At 39.5% G+C, this 23736-nt stretch overlaps 1 protein-coding gene across 2 annotated transcripts in view; it reads left to right on the top strand.

Moving 5' to 3' along the window:
- cacna2d2b (calcium channel, voltage-dependent, alpha 2/delta subunit 2b) overlaps positions 1–23736 on the top strand; it is a 42903-nt gene that overhangs the window by 12968 nt on the left and 6199 nt on the right. The window contains exons 3-32 of one of the 2 annotated variants that reach the window (XM_004548515.5): positions 4223–4339; positions 6407–6466; positions 10600–10644; positions 11028–11163; positions 11254–11385; positions 11500–11557; positions 11652–11702; positions 14472–14571; positions 14662–14823; positions 14939–15049; positions 15172–15250; positions 17100–17149; positions 17327–17416; positions 17521–17586; positions 18011–18085; positions 18184–18258; positions 18445–18516; positions 18784–18855; positions 19852–19913; positions 20066–20142; positions 20226–20286; positions 20361–20458; positions 20545–20635; positions 20722–20784; positions 20872–20975; positions 21460–21558; positions 21673–21764; positions 21847–21894; positions 22561–22632; positions 23570–23722. In XM_004548515.5, coding sequence (XP_004548572.1) covers positions 4223–4339; positions 6407–6466; positions 10600–10644; positions 11028–11163; positions 11254–11385; positions 11500–11557; positions 11652–11702; positions 14472–14571; positions 14662–14823; positions 14939–15049; positions 15172–15250; positions 17100–17149; positions 17327–17416; positions 17521–17586; positions 18011–18085; positions 18184–18258; positions 18445–18516; positions 18784–18855; positions 19852–19913; positions 20066–20142; positions 20226–20286; positions 20361–20458; positions 20545–20635; positions 20722–20784; positions 20872–20975; positions 21460–21558; positions 21673–21764; positions 21847–21894; positions 22561–22632; positions 23570–23722 — 2571 coding nt within the window. The remainder of the gene's footprint in view (positions 1–4222; positions 4340–6406; positions 6467–10599; positions 10645–11027; positions 11164–11253; positions 11386–11499; positions 11558–11651; positions 11703–14471; positions 14572–14661; positions 14824–14938; positions 15050–15171; positions 15251–17099; positions 17150–17326; positions 17417–17520; positions 17587–18010; positions 18086–18183; positions 18259–18444; positions 18517–18783; positions 18856–19851; positions 19914–20065; positions 20143–20225; positions 20287–20360; positions 20459–20544; positions 20636–20721; positions 20785–20871; positions 20976–21459; positions 21559–21672; positions 21765–21846; positions 21895–22560; positions 22633–23569; positions 23723–23736) is intronic. The other variant, XM_076884066.1, reaches the window with a different exon arrangement.

The following is a 23736-nucleotide window of genomic DNA, read 5'->3' on the forward strand; positions in this document are numbered from 1 at the left end:
AACAAATAAGTCCAAAAAGGAACTTATGTGTAATAAAGTGGAATGACACAGGTATAAATTGTTTTATCAAAGCCAGCCCCCCCCCCCCCCCCCCCCAAAAAAAAAGCCCCAGCTGCTATTTTAAAAGCAGGCCTACCCCATATTCATTTGGAATATTAGAGGCTTCGGTCCTATTTGATGGCCCATGAAAAGGTTTTTCTTTGGCACGGTGTCATATAAGAAGCATCTCTTTATGAGTAAAAGCAAAAAGCTCTGTCAAGACTGTAGTGACCGTATTGTTGCAAAATGTACTGATAGTGTTGGATATGAATGTTGCAGTGAGCACTAAGGCTGGGAATAAGAACCACTTCTTATAGTAGTTCAGTTTCTGTTCCTGTTTCTAAAGTAGAATCACTGTGGCGATTGCTTTAAAGTCTCTTTGTGCTGTTGGTTTTGTTTTCATACCTAAATACTAAGAGAAAATCATATGTGTGTCCTCATGAAGCTGATAGATCGACCCGATCAATCACCTGACTTGCATTTCATCTCAATAGCCCTATTAGAAATATATTTAATGAGGAAAATGCTACCAGGTTCAATACTTATGTTCCTACATGGTTGTTGTCTATGTTTTACCCACATAATGCGTGTCCTCAGTGGTGCTCCTTGATGGATTCTACACAAGACCTAGTTCTTCACAGACAGCACAGTTCACAGAAACACCCATTGCTGCATGTTCCCATCTGTGCAGCATGGGCCAGTAAAGCATCTGGTCAGTATTCAACATTTGGGACATTTTAAAGTTAGGGAAGAAAGCTAATTTTAGTGGAAAAGTCCTCTTGCAGTCTGTATGTATGCTTGCCAAACAGATTCATCCAGAGCACTGCGTTTCTTTTTGGCTTATCTTAATTCTTTCTCCGACATCTTTGCATGTGGGATAGATAAACCCGTTCACCTGCCTGTTAATGCAAATATCTAGCCAATACCAGCCAATAACATGGCAGCAACTTGATGCATTTGGTTCATGTAGACTAAAGGTGACCTGTTAAAGTAGTAGCTCTCTGGTTGAGAAATGTCTTATTGATCAGAAGTCAGAGGTTAAACACTCTGTGCTAATAAGAAGAGTCAAAAATAACTAAAAAAAACAAACAAATGTTGAAGCAGATGGTCTACAGCAGCAGACGACCACACCATCTAAACTTCACTGTACTCAAATGGCTTCAATCTGTGACAAAGTGGATGAGCAGTTGCAATGCTCTCCATTTGTCCGGCATCTCCTGGTGTAGGTGTCCTGAAGCGGGGGGAGAGCAATCCTGCAGCAGCGTTCTGCTGTACGGATCACCCTCTGAAGAGCTTTTTGGTCCTAACACAGCTGTTCCCAAACCAGGATGTGAGGTTCTGTGTGAGGATGCTCTCCACAGCGCCTGTATAGAAAATCCTGAGGATCTTTGGAGAGACCCTGAACTTCCTCAGTTGTCGTAGGTGGTACAGGCGCTGCCTAGCCTTTTTGGTCTGGACCTGAATGTGGGCAGACCATGTCAGGTCTGAGGAGATGTGGACACCGAGATATTTGAAGGACTGCACCCTCTCCACTGGAGCTCCATTGATGATAATGGGCTTGTAGTCTCTGTGCTGACTCCTTCTGAAGTCCACCACCAGCTCCTTGGTCTTGCCAACATTCAGTTGGAGATTGTTGTCCTGGCAACATGATGCCAGATTCTTCACTTCATCCATGTAGGCCGCCTCATCGTTGTTGGAGATGGCGTCCAACACCACTGTGTCGTCAGCAAACTTGGTGTTGGAGCTGTGGGTGGCCACACAGTCTGAAGTGTAGAGGGAGTAGAGCAGTGGCGAGAGGACACATCCCTGTGGCGCTCTCGTGTTGATGGTGATGCTGTTGGAAATGCACTTACCCATCCTCACCACCTGAGTTCTGCCAGTGAGGAAGACAAACACCCATGCACACAGACGGCTCTTGACTGATTTTCACAGTTCAGCATCAATCATCAAAATGCATTTTGAGAAGAAATTTATTTTGAGCGGAGAAAAGCTGCGTGCAAAAAATGTATTTCAGCGTTTGCTATTATCCACACACACACACACACACACACACACACACACACACACACACACACACACACACACACACACACACACACACACACACAATAGCAGCCACTCTTGCTCAGTTTTTGCATTTGCGCTTGCTCGCAATGTGCTGCTTGCGCTCTCAACATTTCTGCCCGTGCGCGTTCAACTCTTTCTGTACACCGTTATATTTGTGTCACAAAACCAACCAAACCAATCAGACTTGGATGCAAAAAAATCTGACTGGCTCGTTTGAGTTTTGGACGAAATGGATTCTGGGATATTGCATTTCGTCATTTCGAGCTGATTGGAGACCAAAACAGCCAATCAGATTTTTTTTTACATCCAAGTCTGTGATTTGCTGATTTTGTGGCATAAATATAACGATGTACAGAAAGAGCTGAACGTGCACGGGCAGAAATGTTGATAGCGCAAGCAGCACATTGCGAGCAAGCGCAGATGCAAAAACTGAGCGAGAGGGGCTCAGTTTTTGAGTGTATATGGATAATAGCAAACACTGAAATACATTTTTTGCACGCAGCAATGAATTTTGTTCACTCAAATTTAGCTTTTCTTCGCTGTAAATAAATTTCTTCTCAAAATGCAGCACTTGCACCTGCAAATTTGTTTTACATGCGCTCAGAATAGTGGCACAAAAATAACGCCATAGGTTTGGCCCCAACAGCACACATTGACACAGAAGTCACCAACCTTTGTCTCTCAAAACTAGGCGCCTGCTAATGCCTGTCTATCTGCTGTCTCCCTATCTCGTGTCCTTGTTGCACATTTCTTCGCACACTGTGTTCTCCTTTCTGTCGCCTCTGCTTCTCACATACACATCTGACTTATTCTCCCAATTCTGTGTGTGTTCTCTATGTGTGAGTGTTTAGCAGCTTGACCTATGGCCTACTTAAATGAATAACGAATATAATGCTTTACTATCGTTAATACAACTAAATCCCTAATACTACAATAATCTATTCTTACAATATAGTAAGTCTCTGCCAGGCTCAGATGAGAGAGGAGAGGCGAGCTGAGTTACCAAATCGATGTATTTTTTGTTTTGTTAATTAAGTTTGGAGGGGACGTTTTGTTAAGTTTCATGTAGGATGGGGTTCACTGTAAATAAATTGCTCACCTCTGGAAACCCGAAATGTCTGCTGAGTCTGCTTCCCTACCACCTTCCTTGACGTTCGAGTCTGACTACTTTACACAATCCTATAGAGCACCTTAGAGATGTGGTGGACCAGGAAAATCTCATCATGGATGTGTACCTGACAGATCTACAGCAACTCTTTGATGCTGTCATGTCAATATGAACCAGAATGTTTTCAGTACCTTGATGAATTAGCGCCATTAAAAATTAAGGCAGAAGGCAAAAGGGCCTAAACCAGCACTAGCAGTGTGGCCACGATTTAAGCTCTAACAGAGCAGAAATGATTCTAAGACAAATATTGTGGAAGGTATTGCTCCTAAATAAAATCATTACTCAATACAGCTCCACCCACTATCTATCCAGTGTGATTCCCAGATGTCTCCCACTGACCTGTAAAGTTTCCTTGTGTACTTTCTGTGGCTGTACCAAAGCTGTACGGCAGGTGCTCTGAATTTAACTTTCTCTGTGCGGCCTAATTCAAATTCAGACCCTGCAGAGAAAAGCATTAAGAGCGTCATTTGGGTGTATCAAGCTTAAGACCCCCATGTGTATAACATGCATCTAATTTGTAGAAAGTCCGCTGTGTGATACAAATATGCCTTTTTAATTTAAGCATAAATTAACTCTAATGTAGATTACTTTCTATATGTTTTTTATGACATGGTGATGATTGCTCATAAAATTACTTTGGGCGCTTCAGTGTGTTAACACAGTGTTCATAAATACTTATGCATGAATGGAGACATCTTAGAATTGGACTGTACATGCAGACACAGCAAGTGCGCCTTCAATGAACAGATGAGCTTTCGCATATTGTCGAGCTTTGAATCTTACAGCTCTGTCTCAGACACTCTGTCAGTGTCCTTTTTTATTCTGCAGGTTCATGAAAAAAACGATTTATTCATAGATAACGTATCTCTGGAAAAGTCAGCAGGAGTGAGGTTTGCACTCGATGCACATGTTGCACGTTTTTAACAGCTGTCCATTCAAATTTTACAGATATACAATGAAGAAAGGCGTCGGTTTAGTCTGGTGAAGAATCAGCCTCGCAAGATTGTTGAAAAAGTGGCCTCGGATATTGAGAAACTTCTGGCTAAAAAGCGCAAAGCACTTGATGTAAGTATGTTTCCTCAAGTTTTATATTTTTGTCTTGTGATTTTTAAATATTAATTTCTTAATGCCATAATCATACGATGTTGCTTTAAAAAACGTGTAAAAGAAACGCCTTACTTATCACAACATAAAATAATCTGGTCCTTCTCATTTTTCTAATATTAGATAAATACAATCTCAGATGCACAGCAACTCGTGACATATTATGCCGTGTCCTTATTTAATTACCAAAAATCAAACTGCAGAATTAGTGTGTGAAAGTCTAACAAGACATTTACTAAATCTAAGGGAGTTAAGAGGTGTTGATAATCAAATATACCCAGTTAACATCATCAAGTATGTGCACCTCTCTGAAAGAAAAAGATCTATCAGTTTGCTGGTCTGGAGCATTCAGTTGTGTGTTAGCACAGTGCCAAGGAGGAAAAGATTTCAGCAATGATCTCAGAGAAACAATTATTGCTGCTGCTGTCAATCTGGGAAGGATTATAAAACCATTTCCAATATAGCGAGAAATGTTATTCACAAAGGTAAAAGCCTCAAAACAGCTGCCAATCTTTGCTGGAGTGGTGAATTTGCTGGGGTGGCTGTAGCTCAGGAGGTAGAGCAGGTCATCTACTGATCGGAAGGTGGTTCGATCCTTGGCTCCTCCAATCTGCATGCCAAGTATCCTTGGGCAAGATACTAGCCCCGAGTTGCTCTCCAATGCATCCATCGGAGCTCTGAGGTCTTAACACTGGCTGCCTGTCCGTCAGAGGATAGACTTTAAAGTTCTGATACTAAAGTTCTGATACTGGTCTATAAAGCTCTCAATGGTTTAGGACCAAAATACATCAGTGACCTCCTGACCCAGTATGAACCTTCCAGAGCCCTCAGGTCATCTGGATCCGGTCTTTTATCAGTTCCCAGAGTCAGAACCAGACACGGAGAAGCTGCATTCAGCTTTTATGCTCCATATATCTGGAACAAACTCCCAGAAAGCCTCAGATCAGCTGAAACACATTATTTAAATCCAGGTTGAAGACTCACCTGTTCTCAGCTGCATTTGAATAAAACACCAAATCCACACTTTTAAGCTTAAATTTCAAAACTTACATTTTAACTACTGATTTTATCTACTGTTTTTTTAATCAATTTTAAATCATGCTTTTTATTTGTTTTTGTTTTTTAATGTCTCTGTAAAGCACTTTGAATCACCTTGTTGTTGAATTGTGCTATATAAATAAACTTGCCTTGCCTATGAATGAATGTGTGTGAATGTACTTAGAAAGCACTAAGTGCTTGTGAGAATGGGTGTGATTGGGTGAATGTGGCATGTTGTATAGAGCGCTTTGAGTACTCCGGGAGACTAGAAAAGCGCCATATAAGAATCAGTCCATTTGCCTGAGCAAAGCTTAGAGAAACTGCGACAGTTAGCATTAGTACATTTGAGAAAAGTACATTTTGTTTGGAGGGGCTGCCAGGACAAAGCCTCCTCTCTCTAAAATGAACAGCATGGCTTAGGGTTGGACAGCTGCATCTAAACAAACCATAAGGTCTTTGCAACATCATTTGTATAAACCAGAATAAAGTGGAGATTTTTGCACATAAGTTAGAGCACCATGCTTAGCAAAAACAAAATACAGAATATCAGCAGATTATAGTTACTTAATTTTATAACCTTTTAAAGAACAGATGATTTTTTAATCAAATTTTAATTAAATTTATAAATTAAACTCTTTATACCTAAAACCTTAGAAATGATAGAGGGTGAAGTTTATTTTCACATGGCTACATGCAATCCATTTCTCTGTCCTTTTGTACAATGCTGTTTGTGCAAAACCTAAAAAAAAGTTTTGTAAAGATATGACCTACAGATACAAATGTTACTTGCTTATAGCGCACATGCAAGCAAAGACAGAAAAGTTAGATTGAGAACCCATTTCATGTCCTGCAAAATGCAGGACCACAGTATCATTTACAAACACCAGTTAACACAAGTCTGATTAAGTCTGTCTAATTGTGACCTTCCCCCAAAATCATCTGATTAGAGAAATTGAACATTGCTTGTCTAATGTGGCTGTGTCTCTGTAGAGGTTAGCCAGTGAAGCAGAGCGGCTCCAGCGGGAGCATCTGTGGCAGGATGAAATCAAGGTAAGTCTCAATAACATTATATTCTCAGTTTAAATTAGAAATATAATGTTACTCAGTTTATAGCTTTGATAGTTGTGCATGTAGCCAATTCAGCTCCATTTCTTTTACTTTCCATGTCCAAATGTGTTTTTTTAATTACTTGTAAGGCCTTGGTGAGTTTTTGTTTTCAACGTATTCGTCTTTACTTTTCTTCATAAGGTTTTTTGTGTCTGTAGTGGATTTGAGTCAATCTATAGTAATTTCAAGGGGAAATTATTTTTTCAAAAAAATTATATGTTTGAAATACTTGAAAATGTGTCAATTAAAAAATTAGGGAAACAATACAGTGTATTACAATAATATATATTATTGTAATCACTGTATTGTTTCCCTAAAAAAAGCACATGTCATTATACTTGTCATCACACATTTCCTCACATATTAGAAACGGTACAATTTTATCTTGAATTCACTGAATAAAATAATTCAGGGGTATGTTCTCAGCCCTGTGTCTCTAAACGGGATGACCTGAGAAAGAAACATTTACACCAGGCAGCTGAGTGGATCCCTCTGCGCTGCGCTCGTCTGGCTGAAACAGATGACTGAGTGCACTCAGCCGTGTGGTTCTTTTGAGTCCTACACACATTGGCATTCCACTTTTCCACTCGGTCTGCTTCATTTCCCCGACAAAATGAGACGGGATTAACCTCATCCTCTCACATGGGTTCTCACGTCCTTCTCAGAGGCACTGAATTCCCCTGTGATTTCAAAGGACTACATGTTTTTGCTCATCCGCTACAATCTGAGTAGACACTGTTGCCTTAGGCTCCCAGTTAGATTTCCACGTCTTAACTGGCCGTTGTTTTCGTTTCTTCTCTGTTTTTGAATGTAGGCAAAGTGATTTGATCATCAGAAGATGGTACACTGTTAACATAAAGGGAAGGACATGGCCACGTAGGCTGGAGTTTTTAAATGATGATCAATACTACGAGGCCGAAAGTGTGCCAAGTAAATAGCCCCCACACCATTACACCATCACCATTAGCCTGGATATGCTGTGCATTCAAAGATGCTCTTTCCATCTCTGTAAGCTGAGTCCGGTTGTGGCAGATGGCTGCTACTAAATGAGCATAGTTATGTCAGAGATTTGTTCTTGTTAAAAGGGAGTTTTTCCTTCTCACTGTTGCCAAGTGCTTGCTTAAAGGGAGTCGTTTGATCATTGGGTTTTATCTCCATAATTGTGGGAGCTTTACCTTAGTGTAAAAAGCACCTTGATGGGACTGTTTTTGTGATTTGGTGCTATATAAAGTCTGAAAGTAAAAAGGCCTTATCAGCAAAGATTAGCAATTTTACTCTTTGGGTTTTTTAAAAATAAATATTTGTATAGAGATGGTGTTGTTTCCACTTGTAACCAGTATGTATGCTAAGCTGAGCAACCCAGCCTGCTTAGTGTGGAGCTCTATATTTAGCAGAGGGATATAAGAGTGATACCCATCTTCTCATCTGTCTCTTAGCAAAGATAGGAACAAGCATATTGTTATACATAAAGGTGGCATGATGAGAAAGAGACAGACTGAAGAGACGATCTGAGTAAATCCTAAACGTCTCCTTTTTTATCATATATGAATGAAACTATCCTTTATCGCTGCTGACAGATTAATGTTAGAAGAAGCAGAGCTCATAGGAGAAGTTAACATGCTGGATGAGCAGCATCATTTCTTTGGACTGACTGAAAAAGAACACTGACTGATAGCTCGGTGTTTTCAGAGGTGCTAAAACTTTATATTACTAACAACAGGATGACTAACGGCAGACTGATGGAGTTGTCATGTTAAGCTCGATTTAGGCTAAGGCGCTCTTTGGAGATCAAATCTGGTAATCAGAACAGGCCAAAAATAGGAACACATCCACCTCAGTGTAGATGTCACGCGTACTCTGAAGTAAAGACAGTAACAGATGGCGATGCTCCACACAAGCCTAACAGCCTGTCTACTGATTTGTAATGTGAGAGTGCTGAACAGAAAACAGTACCGAACAATAGGAAACATTTGGTGGTTACAGCATCACAAATGCAGCTTTTCCTTTTTTTTTAAATGTAGTTTTAAACTAAAGACTTCTGTACTTTTTTTGGCTGCTGTTTAGATGAAAGTGTTACTTTGGAAAGCTCTTGTGCTTTTTGTTAACATTTTATGGATGGAGGAATCATTTTTTGGGCTGTTACTCCTCTCTGGGAAAAAATGTTTTGGATCCGTGCATCCAGCTTGGGGTCTCGGAACAGCTGGTGCCTGTCCCCCCCCAGCTGTGACTGGGCAAGAGGTGGGGTACACCCTGGAGAGGGGCCTGACCGAGAGAGACAGAAAACAACACAGTCTCAAATCCCTGGATTCAAACTGCTTCTATTTGAGGTGCTCATTGGAAAAGATACACATGAGCTAAGTCACGAAAGAACGTCATGATTTATCAAACAGGATTCTCTAGGTTTTGGGCACAGCCATGTTCCTGGGAGTCTGGTTGTTGATTGGTGTGTACCAGTTTGTTGTGTAGGATGAGAGTCTTCCTAAAACTGATCAATGGTGGTTCAGAGGAGATCTGGGTCATTACATCATCACTCCCAATAATACCCCAATTCCTGTCATTATATGTTTATTTGTCTCTCCCTCTGTACTGCATGTTTTCCCCCAAGACTAATTCATGTTTTATTAGTTTTGGAACTAATAAGGTTTGTGTGTCCAGGTGTTGGATAGTGTTTCTATATCTATGTTCCTGAAAACGCTATTTCCTTAGATTTAGCCTCACAGTCCTTTTCCTGGGTGCAGACTGTCCTCACTCATTAGATTTGAGCAAAAGGGACATTTTCTTTAAGCCACTTTGGGTGAAAGCTGCTGGCGTGTACCATAATGTTTCTATCTGTTAATTTTCTAAATACAGATGTATGCAAAGTCCCTTTATTCTCTTTAAAGGTTATAAGATATAAGAATTTTATTTTCTCCCTGCTGTACACTAAAATAATTTAAAATTGGGATTGATTTTATTTTAAAAAACATGATCCAGATTAAGACAAACAATCTTTTTCTGAATAATGTGTTTGAAAAAAACAAATATTTCTTTTATAATTTAACAGTTTTCTTCCCTTTGACCCAGTTATACACCTGCTTAAGGGGGACTGAAAAAGCCTCCATAGCACATCCTTTGGTCTGTTTAAATACTGTTTAATGTTGTTAGTTAACGTCCATTCAGTCAACGACAATAGAAAATCATTAGGTGATATTACATGGTCTATAGTCATGGGATTCAGTGATTCAACATGTCTGCTAACATTGTCTCTGCATCTACATTTAACTAAGAGCAACAACTATAACAAGGCTTGCCTGCTGAAATGCATTGGGGGGTTTTTTGGGGGGTTTTTTTTGAGGTAAACCTGACCGTCCTATAAGAATAAAGGCATTTTACAGTATTTGAAATGAGACTGCCTTGGAACTTTTTGATGATTTATCCACAAAAGCATGCTGAAATCCTACCATGAATAAAAAAAAGCATTTCAGCAAGTTCCTGAAACTTCAGACAATATAGAAAACATTTCTGACCATCCAGCTAGTTATCAGCACACGTACGGCATCCATGCTCGTACGGGGGTTGTATGCAGGTATGAGTGACTTGCATGTCTGAGAATGTGAACGATAAATACAGATTTAGTAGGAGTATGCACAACTCTAAATCATGAACATGTATAGGTAGCTTGTCCACTTTTTATAAAATATAAAGAACAGAGAAGGTCACTCTTACAGATAGCTGAAAGAAACTCATCTCAGAGTGAATGTTCACAAGTGTACTCATCAGTGAGTGGCCTTGTTTATTTCAGCAGCATCGGACCACATTTAATTCTGTATATAATTTTAAAAAATATTACTTAAATTATTAAAAAGACATTAATTTGTTTTTTTGTTTGTTTGTTTGTAAACAAGGTTGTAGTATTTAAAAAATGCAGTTTTGGACTTTCGATGGGCATCATTTTAAATGAACATACATTCTAAGTAGTGGCTATGCTTATGAAGAACTGTGCAGAGACAGACTTGACACATGCATGCATATGATTACTTGTCCTCAAACAGTTTCACAGTTGCAGCCTCTTCATATCTCCATCTGTTCTCTACTAGGAGCTGGACATGGCTTATTATGATTCCAAGGCAGAGCTGGATTATGTGAGTAAGGGACAAATAAACTGAACTTTTATTAAAAAAAAACTAAGTACAGTAGTACCTTGGTTTATGAGTATGATTCGCTGTTGCTCGCAAACCAAAACCCTCGTATGTCAAAGAGAATTTTCCCCATGAGAAATGATTGATGGACCGCTCCGAGCTCCCAAAATATTCACATAAAAATCATTTTTAAAGGTATTTTCTATATAAGTCACTGACTATGAGTTTTTTGCTCATTACTCGTAGGTCAAGTTACTCGCAATCCGAGGTTCCACTGTATTTGGCTTACACTTACTTGACCTAGCCTGAATTGACTCAACTACAGTATTAATATTAGGGAGAGAAATGTGTTTGTGCTTCATGTGCTTGTCCTCCTGTTCATGTAGTATTCCATGGATGGAGAAGGAGAGGTGGAAAATCCCTCTCACATCAAGCTGGAGTTTGTGTATGACCCAAACTTCAAGAATAATGTCAACTATTCCTACACAGCTGTTCAGATTCCCACGGATATTTATAAAGGAGGTAAGTAGAGTCCCCAGTCTGTAAAGACATGTTTGCAATTAGCTTAAGGTTAAGGTGTGTATTTAAAATATTTCACTGTTTGTTGATTAGCTCCCGTCATTCTAAACGAACTGAACTGGACGCAGGCGTTGGAGAAAGTCTTCATGGAGAATAGTCGAGAGGATCCGTCACTGCTGTGGCAAGCATTTGGGAGCGCGACAGGAGTCACTCGCTATTATCCAGGTAGGTTTTAGTTTTTAGGTTCCAGCTGTCAGGTAGGAGGTGAATAAGCCAAAGTCAAAGTAAATACTATGACGTGAATATTTTCTTCTGTTTTTTTTTGTTTTTTTTTTGCAGCAACACCCTGGAAAGCTCCTGATAAAATTGACCTGTATGATGTCAGGAGGAGGCCCTGGTATGCGCTCCAGCTTTAAACATGTTTACATGTGGGCTGCATGCATTGGATTGAAGCAGATGAAGTTTTGTGTCCTCTTCTTTGTTCCCCACAGGTACATCCAGGGTGCCTCATCCCCCAAAGACATGGTCATCCTTGTTGACGTGTGAGTAATTCTGCTAAACTCCTTTTGACCCATTCAGAGAATGAACATTCACTTTTCTTATGGTTATCTTAGTTTAGTATCACAGCTGGACACAAGCAAAGGCTAGACTGGCTGGCAATGTACAGAGAGTCCAGGAAATCGCTTTTTTCTGCCCATGTGGGTTTTTTTTATTCTGATTCTCGGATTTTTCTTGTAACATCCAGTCATTTTACTGAATTTCATTACTTTTCTTATGCCCCTCCTGAGTTTTTCTCTGTGTGCCTCTCACTGTTAAACATGCAAATTTCACCTCTGCCCTTCTTTCATTTTGCTCCCTGTTTAATTTTGAAGGTTAGAGCTTTATGATCCCCTTTAGTTGTTGTTTTATTAACCACTTTCTGATGATGCAATATTATTGCAATTTTTAACATTTTGTGATATTGATATGATTTATCACCTGTTTCAAACACGTTATGTCCTCAAAGTTAAACTTTGTCATTATCTGTTCAATCCAATTTTTATTTATTTTTTTGCTGCAAAATGAGACGTTCAAGCTGTCACTAAAACCTGCTAAATGTTGACAGTCAGTCTGATATCAGTCGTGATTGAATGTGGTCAAGTTGGCAAATACTTGCAATCTGTTTCTGATAATACAGCAACTGTGATAGATCATAGAACATCAGATATCTCTTAAAGTCTACAGAGACTGAAAATGATTAGATTTGCACTCAACAATCTTCTTGTTTTATAGGAATGTTACTAGAATACAACCAGCCAGCAGCTAGCTGAGTTGAGTCCCCTTGAGTTATGCTTATTGATAAAGTCTCATTCATACTGATGGCAACATGTTGGCACTCTGAGTAAACAGCAGTTATTTGCAAACCTTTGAAAAAGGGATGGCGGTCAGTCCAAGTCAGACTGCAACTGTTTCCAGAAAGATCACCTCCTACAGGCGTGATGAGTCCTCTAGTTCGTAGACCCAGAGTATTTTAATTTATGCAACAAAATATCAATATTTGGTGTCCCTGTATGGATATAATGTATCGTAAAATACGCAAAATATTCTGACATTAGGCTATATAGATTTTTTCCCCTCACCCCTGGCAATTTAAAGTGCCTGTTTTAACTTCCTGCACGTCCAGCCTGGTTGTTTTCACTGTGTGAGCCTTTCTGTTGGAACATTTTCATCAGCATGATTTGCACTATGTTGGATAAAGTGTGAAATACTGCTTTAATAGTAAAATCCTTCTGCCTTAGGGCCAAACTCGATGAGGTATTTTGCTCTCTGTTTTTGGTATTTTGTTTAACAACAAGCTGTTGGCTGTAGCATCATTTTGTCATCTGCAAATTTGTATATTTCATAAATGTTTTTCAAGTATTGCTTTAATCAGAAACATTTGTATTTGTATGGCAGAGCAGACACTAATGTTTTGCTTTTTTTTGCTGAGTGAATTCAAACTCACGCTCGAGAACAGCAGTCTTTTGTTGCTGTGCTGTTCCCATGGTTGCTATTGTGGTAAAAGGACATACTTCATTGGTACTTGCTGCAAGGTTAATCCCATTATTAAGCTCAATGTGGGAAATCAGCAGACCTTTCATAAGTTTGAAACCTGGTTGCTCATCACGTGTACATTAGGATAGCAAAAAATGCAAAAACAAATTTTCAGATCTATTCTTCCATGCAGTATTCATGAGCTTTATTTTTTAGCCACATTTTTACTGTAGTTTTTGAGATCACATTTCCACTAGTACTGCAGAAATTTGTGTTTTGTTGAATGCAAACTGTACAAAATTAAAACAGAAGTGGAAAGTAAAGGAGTGAAAAGTACCATTATATAACCACTGAATATATTTATCAGTGCCGATCAATCGCTGCAGCAGGAGAGATTTTGCAGCACTACTGAAGACTTTAGTGGAGGCATTATGAATTATTCTGTTCTTTTTAAACTGGCCTCTTGAATTATTTTAAACCTGGCTCACGAAGAGAGTTTGAAAGTTTTCAAGAAAAAGAATCTTCACTTTGAAGGAGACTTTTACAGTTACAGTACAGAACTTTTCTGTTGAGTTTTTATTTCGAGCTCCTTGGGGCGACTGTTGTTTTGATTTGACGCTATATAAATAAAATTGAATTGAATATTGCCAGACATACTTGTATCAGGCACAGCAGTGAACCAGTAAAGTGCCCTTCCTGTGAGTGTGAAGAAGTTTAATCCCTGAGATACCTCAGTATAAAAAAAGGTGCAATTTCAGCAGTAAGTCTCAGGTTTTCAGTCTTTGTTGACTTGTGGTATAAACATTGTTAAAGTAAAATTATTTTTTTCATAGTAGGTAGTGAAAAAACTGAGGGTTTTTTTAGTCATTTAATTGTTTATTTATCACTTACTGTAATTACTTTGGTATAGTATGAATGCTTTGGTTGTAAAACATATGAAAATACACCTGAAATTCCAAAATCTATGCCCTCTTTCACATTTTCCAAAGTCATTCAATGGGCTAAATTAAAGTGTTGGCTGACCCAATTTTGGTCCCTGAGCCTGAAATTTGACACCCCTGTGTCAGTCTATGCTCTCCACAACTGTCGATTGGCATAAAAATGGATAAAATTAGATCGTCTTTAGCATCATTTTGCGAGTTTTAACTACATCTGAGCCAAAACCTTTAGGATTAGTTAATACTCTTGACACATGAATGCGTAATTTTTGCATTCCCTCATACAAAATTATCTTCTTGCCTTTTGTTTGTCTCCACACAAGTATTTATTTAAGCATGTTTATTCTGATGTTTCCTCAGGAGTGGCAGTGTCAGTGGACTCACCCTGAAACTGATCAAAGCGTCAGTGATGGAAATGCTGGACACTTTATCCGACGATGACTATGTCAATGTGGCCAGGGTTAGCATATGCTACACTTACTGAATCTGAACACTGCTTTTCCATCATTTCCCCTGTTGTTTTCAAACTGCGTCTGCTCCTGTGTTTCAGTTTAATGAGAAGGCTGTGGCTGTGGTCCCTTGCTTTAGCCATCTAGTCCAGGCTAATGTGCGCAACAAAAAGATTTTCAAGGATGCAGTGCAGCAGATGCAGGCTAAAGGCACCACTGACTACAAGTCTGGATTTCACTTTGCCTTCAATCAGCTATTAAATGCAAGTCATCTATACTGATTTTGTTTGACTTGGCATTATGTGATAAAATAAAGGTTCTGCATGCAGTTTTACTGCATTGACTGACATGTGCATTTTGTTTTTTCCTAATTTTCAGAAAACAAATGTCCCCCGGGCTAACTGCAATAAAATAATCATGCTGTTTACTGACGGAGGAGAGGACCGAGCTCAGGATGTTTTCATGCAATACAACTGGCCCAACAAAACGGTCAGTTTCTCGTGCTAATCAGACACCTCTCCATTACCTCCTGCATTCGAGCAGGATGTTTCTGTAGTGTCTAATCACCCTATGACAGTTAATTTGACATTTTCTTTATTCACCCATGTCAGGTTCGAGTATTTACCTTTTCTGTGGGCCAGCATAACTATGATGTCACACCCTTACAGTGGATTGCGTGCACCAATAAAGGTGAGTTCAGCTTCATATACTGTAGACTACAAAAGGATTCAGTCCATGGTATTAAAAACTGTTTTGAGATGATAAGATAAGATGATGAGAGGATGTATTCTGTGGATCACTTGATAAAAAAAGGTAATGATAAATAAAAATATTTATAGTTTTACTACTTTTTTGTTTTTTGTGGCTTCATGCCGAGAAAAAGCACTGAAATGTGTGCAATGTTTGGCTAGATGAACTTGCACTATGTCTTTGAGGATCTAGCAAAAAGCATATAATAGGGCATCAAAAGAGGGTTCTGATGACACTCTGGGTCAACCATGGGTCAAGCATTCAAAGCAGCTGACATGCAGGGAGGTTAGAGTGGGTGGAGATGAAAATCAGGGGTCATTTGTGACTGACAACAGCAAGAGTGAAAGGAAAGCTTTATAAGATGGTGGTGAGGCTAGCTGTGGCACAAACACAAATACGGAGGCCGAGCTAGAGGTGTCAGACTTGAAGATGCTGAGATTGTCATCGTAATTGCCCGGGTGGGACAGAATTAGAAATGATGACATCAGAGGGACAACTCGGGGTGAACAATTTGGAGATGAAGTTAGAGAGATGGTTTGGACATGTGCAGAGGAGGAATAGTGGCTATGCTGGACAAAGTTAAATATGGATCTGCCAGGCAGGAGGAATAGTGGACGACTGATGACAGTTCATGGATGAAGTGATGAAGGACACGCAGAGGGTTGGTGTGACAGAAGAGAATGCTAGGGATAGGGTGAGATGGAGGCAAATGATCCTCAGTGGTCATCCTTAAAGGGAACAGCTGCATGAAGAAGTTTTTACTCATTGTTATGAGTTGAATAAGAAATCCTAAACATCAATATCTGTAAGAATGGGAATAAATAAGAATAGAACCAATAAATAACCGAGCATAATGTAAAACACACTGATCCTGTTAGAGGACTTGACTTTAAGGAGGTGCTGGTACTCACAGAGAGGTCGCTACCACAGTTTTGTTTGTGTAGATATTTTAAGGCCCAACAGTTACTCACTGACACTGAAAACCTCTTTGGCGAGAACGTGGGGGAATGTGGTGCATTTGCCAACGCCTTGAAAAATTCATGCCCGCCGAGTGATATTTTGACCCAAGAGAAAAAGCCTTGTCAGTGTCCTCCTGGTTTGCTAGTTTTGACTGAATAATTGATGGTTTTATAAAATAGATCAGTTGAGCAACACATGTTATATTTTGTTAGCCGTTAAACGTTGTGAGCTAAACTCTCTGCGTCTCACTGCTTTGACCTTCAAACCTTCATTACAAATTCTTTAAGAATCTAGGAAATCCCTTTGCAAAGTTTGCAAAGACAATAAATATGTCAGGCTGTGTCTTCAGGAAGACAACCAGAATATTTAAAAATGCACCATACATTTTTTTATGTGTTTGGAATTATGAAAAAGACAAGCATATGGACGTGGGATAATTTGAAACAATGAATGTTAAGGATGAGGACTGAACAGTCTCAGTCCTCATCCCATCAAGAGATCAGTCATTGGAGATTTTAGACTTCCAGCTGATTGAATGGTCTTGACTGAATTTCATGAATATAGAAACCTCTGTGTTAAAGCTCAGTAGTTTTCTTCTTTAAGCTCTTTAAGCTTCCTACCTGTGGGATTTTAAAGGCTGAGTCACTGGTCTAGTATCATCCAGTCAAATCTAGAATATTTATGAGCACCACTCCAGTGTTGTTGATTTTTTTTTTTTTTTGAAAGAACCGCTCACACATCTCCAATCTCGCTCTCTCTCTCTCTCGCTCTCTCTCTCTCTCGCTCTCTCTCTCTCGCTGGTTGTCTTTTTTTCTTCGCCGCTTGCCAGGTTACTATTTCGAGATCCGTTCCATCTGCGCTATAAGGATTAACACCCAGGTGGGTTTGTCTAGTGCCTCTAATACAGATGATGCCTGTTTGCTCATTCTCTTTGTGGCACTCGCTCGTCCTATAGAAACATCTATGCTCATTTGTTTGCTCAGCCTTCTCCCAGAAGCCTGATGTTGTCGGTTGTTTTCAAGCTGCGGCCTGTCACGTATCTCTGTGTTTTGTCAGGAGTACCTTGACGTGCTGGGACGCCCCATGGTTCTGGCAGGCAGCGAAGCCAAGCAGGTTCAGTGGACCAATGTGTATCAGGATGCTCTGGTGAGACGGCATGAGCTCATCAAATATACCTAATCCATTAAATACACAATAAGCTCATATAATTTCTAATAAATGTTTTGGGACTTTATCTTTGCACTCTGCAGGGTCTTGGCATGGTAGTAACTGGGACTTTGCCTGTTTTTAATCTCACCATGGACGGAAACTCACAGGTAACAAAACAGGATAATTATATTTGAGCTTAGGTGGATGAGATGGTTTTGCGAGTTACTTATTTTCTTCCTTTTGTCTTAGTGAACAAATACAGACTTTAACTCTAGTGTGTAATATCACTTATTATTTACAATTACTAATGTTTGTATGGCAAAAACAAATATTAGTGTGATCAGGATGCTTCTATACTTACTAATATATTACATGTGATTGAAGCAGTCTGTATAGAAAGGACACGTTTACATATGGGTGAGGTGACTTTCTGCTGCTAAAGTTTTCTAATTGGCTGCTGCTTCCAGCTTCATCAGGAAAAGCAAATAAGCACATCATTTAAAGTGTGACAACTAGTTTGAATAGAAACAATATATAAACAATTTATTTAAATGACTAAATGTACGGCTGCTGTTTTGTCTTTTTCACAAGAATCAGCTGATTTTAGGTGTCATGGGAGTCGACGTGCATCTTGATGAGATAAAGCGACTCACACCGCGGTACAATGTATGTGCATAAGTCACATTTGTCTTATTTATAAGCTGAGATGGACGAAGAAGACCAGCTCTTCACTGCTATTCCTTCTTTTTCTGTGGTTGTCACAGCTCGGGGCCAACGGATACATATTTGCCATCGATCCAAACGGATACCTGCTCCTTCATCCTAATCTCCAGCCAAAGGTGATTCAAATCTATTTCATTTGGTAAAATGCTTTATTTATTCTGTGGGGAGCTGCTTTAAGAAGAAGAAAGTTGGAGGATGGGGCAGTTTTAGGTTTGGGTTTTAAGCATCAGTGATGATGATGATGAATAATTAATAATATAAGGCTATGTGTTAATATCGCGTTCTCTCTCAACTCCTCTCAGCTTGTGAATCTGCCAGAACCTGTGACGCTGGACTTCCTGGACGCAGAGTTGGAGGACAGCAATAAAGAAGAGGTGAGGAACAAGTAGAGCTGTTTTGTTGATGCATGCTCAATCATCCAGGTAAGTAAATCCCCAAAAGTAATCCTGTTCATCTGGATGTAGCGTTTCTGTTGTTGAATTCTTTGTTGTTCAAACTTAGTAATTGTGTGAACAACATGTTTCCTCCTCAGGAGAATCTGCCCAGCAGGATAAATTGTCTGTGTAGGTCATTGAAAGTCGATGAGAACATATCTGTGGCCGATTTAAAAAAAAACTTTGCTCTGTGTTTCCATCGTGTAGATCCGCCGACAGATGATCGATGGAAGACCAGGTGAAATGCAGATCAAAACTCTGGTACTGTCGATTGACGAGGCAAGTCACTTCTCTTTCTGAATGTCTGCACGCATTTCCTCTTTAGTTTGGACTGCAGCAGTTATGAGGAGTTTAACACATGTCATGATGACTCATACTCATAAATTTACAGTGCTGTGTGGTGGGTCCATGAACAAACTGCTTACACAGTTTTTTTTTTTTAATCACTTTATTTGAAAAAATAGACCTAGAACTGTAACCAACAACAGTGTTTTTATTTAGAGCAAAAATCCAGCTTAAATGTGTCCGACTCTTTTTTTATCCTTGCAAGCAACCAAAACTGTTTTTGGTCTATAAGTTCCTATTATGAGGTTGATTATTTACGGCTGATTATCCAGTAGGAGGTTTTTGTACCAACCTGGGCTCTTGCTTCTCTTAAATGCCTGCTGATGTCTCAGTGCTGTTTCCTTTATGTTTATCTGTATGTGCATTTGATTTATTTATTTATTAGTTATGGGGGCTCTATCTGACAGTTGGGTATATTTCTGTGTTGTATGGGGCATGGGGATGTTTTATCTCTTTTTTTTGCCTTTTTGTTCTTTATGTAAACGCTGTATGTTAAAGATAAGCTGCTTAGCCTATACAATCACATCATATTACCATTCCTGCATGCTGAAATAAGCGGCTGAAGTCTTGCATTGTCTTTAATTCACAGGTTTTTAAAATAATAAAATAGTTTTAGGTTATATAAGGTCCAAATCTTATTTAATAAAAAATTAGGTATATTTGAGCAAATTTCATACTCTATCTGCAGAAACTGCTGACAGTCTGGTGATCTAAGTTAATCAAATTCTTAAAGGAGCTTGTTATGTGGACTTGGACTGTGTGTAGAAACATAAACGTGAACATTAATTTTACAATGTACAACCCAGGCAGGGCTGCAGTAGTCTGACGAATAGCAAACACAGTTTTTGAAAGTTAAAAATGCTTAAACTTTGATCACTGTACTTTATTAGCTTTGCCTCTTATGTTTATTGAAATTCTTTACCTCTGCAGCGCTACATCGATGAGGTCTACAGGGGTTACACCTGGACTCCTATCAATGGAACAGACTACAGGTGAGCGGATAGAGAGTCATGAATCATGAATAAAAACCAACCAGCTGTGGCCCAGTGAGGCCTGCAGGCACAGATTGATTCACTCCAAGACCCACCATCTTTTTGTATCCCCCATTCATACTGGAATCCTGTCGGGATGCTGCCACCTGCAGTCTCGGTCTAGTATTACCATCCTACAATGAGTACTACATCAAGGCAGATCTGAGCGATGTGATGCTGCAGCTCCAGTGTGAGTACATGGAGGCAGGGTGTTCAGGTTTACATCCAAGGAAACCAGAAGCATTTCACACTCTCTCTTCTTTCGTGTTACAGATATGCAGTCTTTGCTGCCCAGCTCCTTTGAATCATCAGGGCACGTGTTTCTAGCTCCAAGGTGACTATCTTCATCTGTCATGATTTCATTCTTCAGTAAAAGGAAGGTGCTTATTTATGCTGCCGTGTCCGCAGGGAATACTGCAAGCGTCTGCAGCTTTCTGACAACAACACCCAGTTCTTGCAGAACTTTCTGTCTCTCATGCTTGACCTCTCCCCTGAATCTGATGAGTGTGAGTGCGTTAACAGAATGAAAATATCTCACTGCTGTAGACACACCGATAAGATATTCACCACATTTTTTTAAAATATTTTGCAGGTGACCATGGCCTGATCCACAACCTGATTTTTGATTCTAGGATCATCGGGCAGCTTGCTTCTCGTGTATGGAAGAACAAGGACCTCAATTCGTAAGTTTGGTTCTATTGTTGTTGTTGTTTTTTGTGTAAACTACTATAGTGCAAAACTAGAGCTGAAGAAGTAACAAATGTTACAGGTATGGCTTCCTAGCTGTATTTGCATCCACAGACGGAGGAATAACACGAGTTTTTCCCAACATGTGAGTGATAAAAGTAATTACTTATTCAAGCTCCTACAACTTTCCACTTGAAAACTTTTGATGACTTGTGTTCACGTGTTTTTGTAGAGCTGCCGAGTTGTGGGATGAGGACCCTGAACCCTTCAATTCAAATTTCTACAGACGGAGCCTCGACAACAAAGGCTACATGTTCAGATCTACACTCAGATCCTGTGAGTAACTAAGCAGCCAGACTTCACTGACTCAAAGGAGACGCTGATGTAAACGTTACTAAAACAATAGTTTGTCTGGTAATCATGAGCTTGGCATCAGCTGATATTTCAAGCTTATATTTTGTTATGTTTCATACTATTTTAAATAATTAAAATAGTGAGCATTACACATGCTGGTAAGCACGTTTTGTTACATTTGAGCAGAGACAGGCTCCCGCAGTTCCCTAACTTTGTGCAAAGCTAATATAAGTTGCTTCTCTGCTTCAACTTTGATGTTTATTTCGAGCCGCCTGCCACTGAATTAGGTTTTAAAAAACATTTTTAAGGAAATCACTCAAATGGAAACTCTCTCAGGTGTCATTACTTGATTCCTTTACCTATACTTTGATCGTGTTTCATAGAACGTTTATGCAACATCTTAATCCCAAGATCTTGGCTCATTTCAGCCAATTGTCTTATTTTCATGTCCGTGTATTTCCACCAGCTTTGGATGACCCCATTGCAGCAGAAAATGGGACGAGTGAAATTGTGGTTAGTTCAGCTGTGGAGGTTAATTTAGCAGGAAAACTGCTCAGACCTGCAGGTAAGATTTTTATCTGGTCTGTTATACATATGAAATTGGGGTTTTTGGTTTGTTGTGATTCCTGTTCTCGTCCCGTTCTCCTTTTACTCTGATCCTGTGGATGTCGTCCTGCAGTGGTTGGTGGGAAGCTGGACTTGGAAGCTTGGGTGGATAAGTTCAAAATCCTGGCCAGCAACATGTCAGACGGCCGGCAGGGGTCACACAAGGTACAGATTCTGAGTCTAAATCACCTGTTAAAAGCAAATTCACCTAAACAAAAATCTCACATGGTCTCATTTTGTTAAGCAGTGTGGACCTCTGAGAAGTTGCGAGATGGATTGCGAGATGGACACAAATGTAAGCACTTTTCTTTATTTCACTCTCTCGCTGCGCCGCAGCAGGACAGTGCCATCAGTTTAATGACCAATCTAAGGTCCCTCAGTGGTGATTAACTTGATGAAACTGTGATTAATAGACTGGCCTTTTATTTCACGTCATTCACAGTTTGTAGCCCAGAAGAAAACTGTTGTTGCTGCTTGTTTCTCTTTCAGACAACTCACAGAAAAAAGGAATTCTTATAAATGTGTCCAGCGTGATTAACATAATCCACACTGCTGCATGTAAATGGTTATGAGGGTGATTAAAGCTCATAAGCGCTCACTCATGAGTTGTTGTCATAAATGTAACCTTTTTTTTTTAAAGCTACAATATTTTTTCTTCTTCTCTTTTTTTCTCTATAAACTGTTGGGAATCAGCCTGTAACTTCAACTGCTGTCAGCTGAATGCTTGACAGTTCTTGTCACAGCCCCCAAGCCTTAAGGAGACCTTCACACATGATTTAAAATGCAAATGACTGCAATCACAAATGCTTCTACCATATTATTTAATACATTTCAATATTGTCCAGAATATAATAACACATATTACATCTTTTATTGATTTTTAACTGTCTGTTTTCGCTCTAGTAAGATCAAACTTTGTCTTTCTTCCTGTGTTCTGCTGCACCCACACTGTCTTCTGCAGGAACTCGGCTGCTATCTCATTGATGATGGTGGGTTCCTGGTTATGTCCAATCAGGCAGATCACTTCCAAAAGGTATGTCTATGTGCTGTAATGTGTCTACCCTTTATGATGCATGTCATCCATAGCAGGGGTATCAAACATAAGACATAAGACTCGGCACACCAAAGACTCCGATGCAGCCCAGTGGAAAATGAGGATTTAGGTAGAAAATGTAAATTTGGGATTTTCGTAAGTTTTAGAGTAAGTTTTAAAGACCTCATACTGCAAGTGATGATAAAACGTCTGGGCAATGAGCTACTGGGACTTTTCCTGTAACAAACCAATCATTGCCAGGATTTTAAATTATGAAGGAAATCTATGTAAAACTAATTCCTGTGAAACAGGAAGCTCAGTGGTTTCCAGGGACTTCTTTCCACTTTAGTGAGGAGCAGCAGTGCATTTGTCATAGACACAGCATACACACCTGATCAAACTGCAGTCCTCTTGCTCTATAGATGTGAAAAGTCTCTGCTTGATTTGTGCAATAATCATCTATTTCTTTCAGTATATAAAATAAACCTATAGTATGGCCGCAGGAAAATAACAATTTATATTTTAAATCACCTTTAGTATTTCGTGGAGCAGACGTTTTCTACTTGCATCACCAGTTTATCTCTTTCCCTACACCTACTCATTGGATCTTTTTATGCCTTGTATCACCAAATAAAGTAATCATCGTGTATAGTATAGTATGTACGGAGAGGCCTAGCTGTAGTCTTTGTTGCTCTGGATATTTTATCCTGTAGCAGTTTCAGACTCAGACATATATGGATGAATTTGAGGGGTTCATCAATCAAAAAAAGAAGAGGAACTTTGGCACTATGAAATATAAAGTGATTTGGGATTTTTTTTAAATCTGTGAATCATGCAAAGCTTCTATAATTTTGAGCTCAGTGTTGAGCCATTATTCTCACGTTTTTATTGCTCCCTGTAACTGTCTTATTGTCCTTCTTTTTAAAAAAAATCTCAGATTGGTCTTTTCTTTGGCGATGTGGACGCTCCCCTGATGTATGCCCTCTACAACAATTCGATCTTCACTCGACGGCAGTCTTTCCAGTACCAGTCTGCATGTGAGCCGGTCAGCAGCAGCCACACCGGCGCAGCACCGAGAGGTGTTTTTGTGGTAAGAGACAACAT

Source organism: Maylandia zebra, linkage group LG5, assembly GCF_041146795.1.
Source record: "Maylandia zebra isolate NMK-2024a linkage group LG5, Mzebra_GT3a, whole genome shotgun sequence".
Classification (NCBI taxonomy): Eukaryota; Metazoa; Chordata; class Actinopteri; order Cichliformes; family Cichlidae; genus Maylandia; species Maylandia zebra.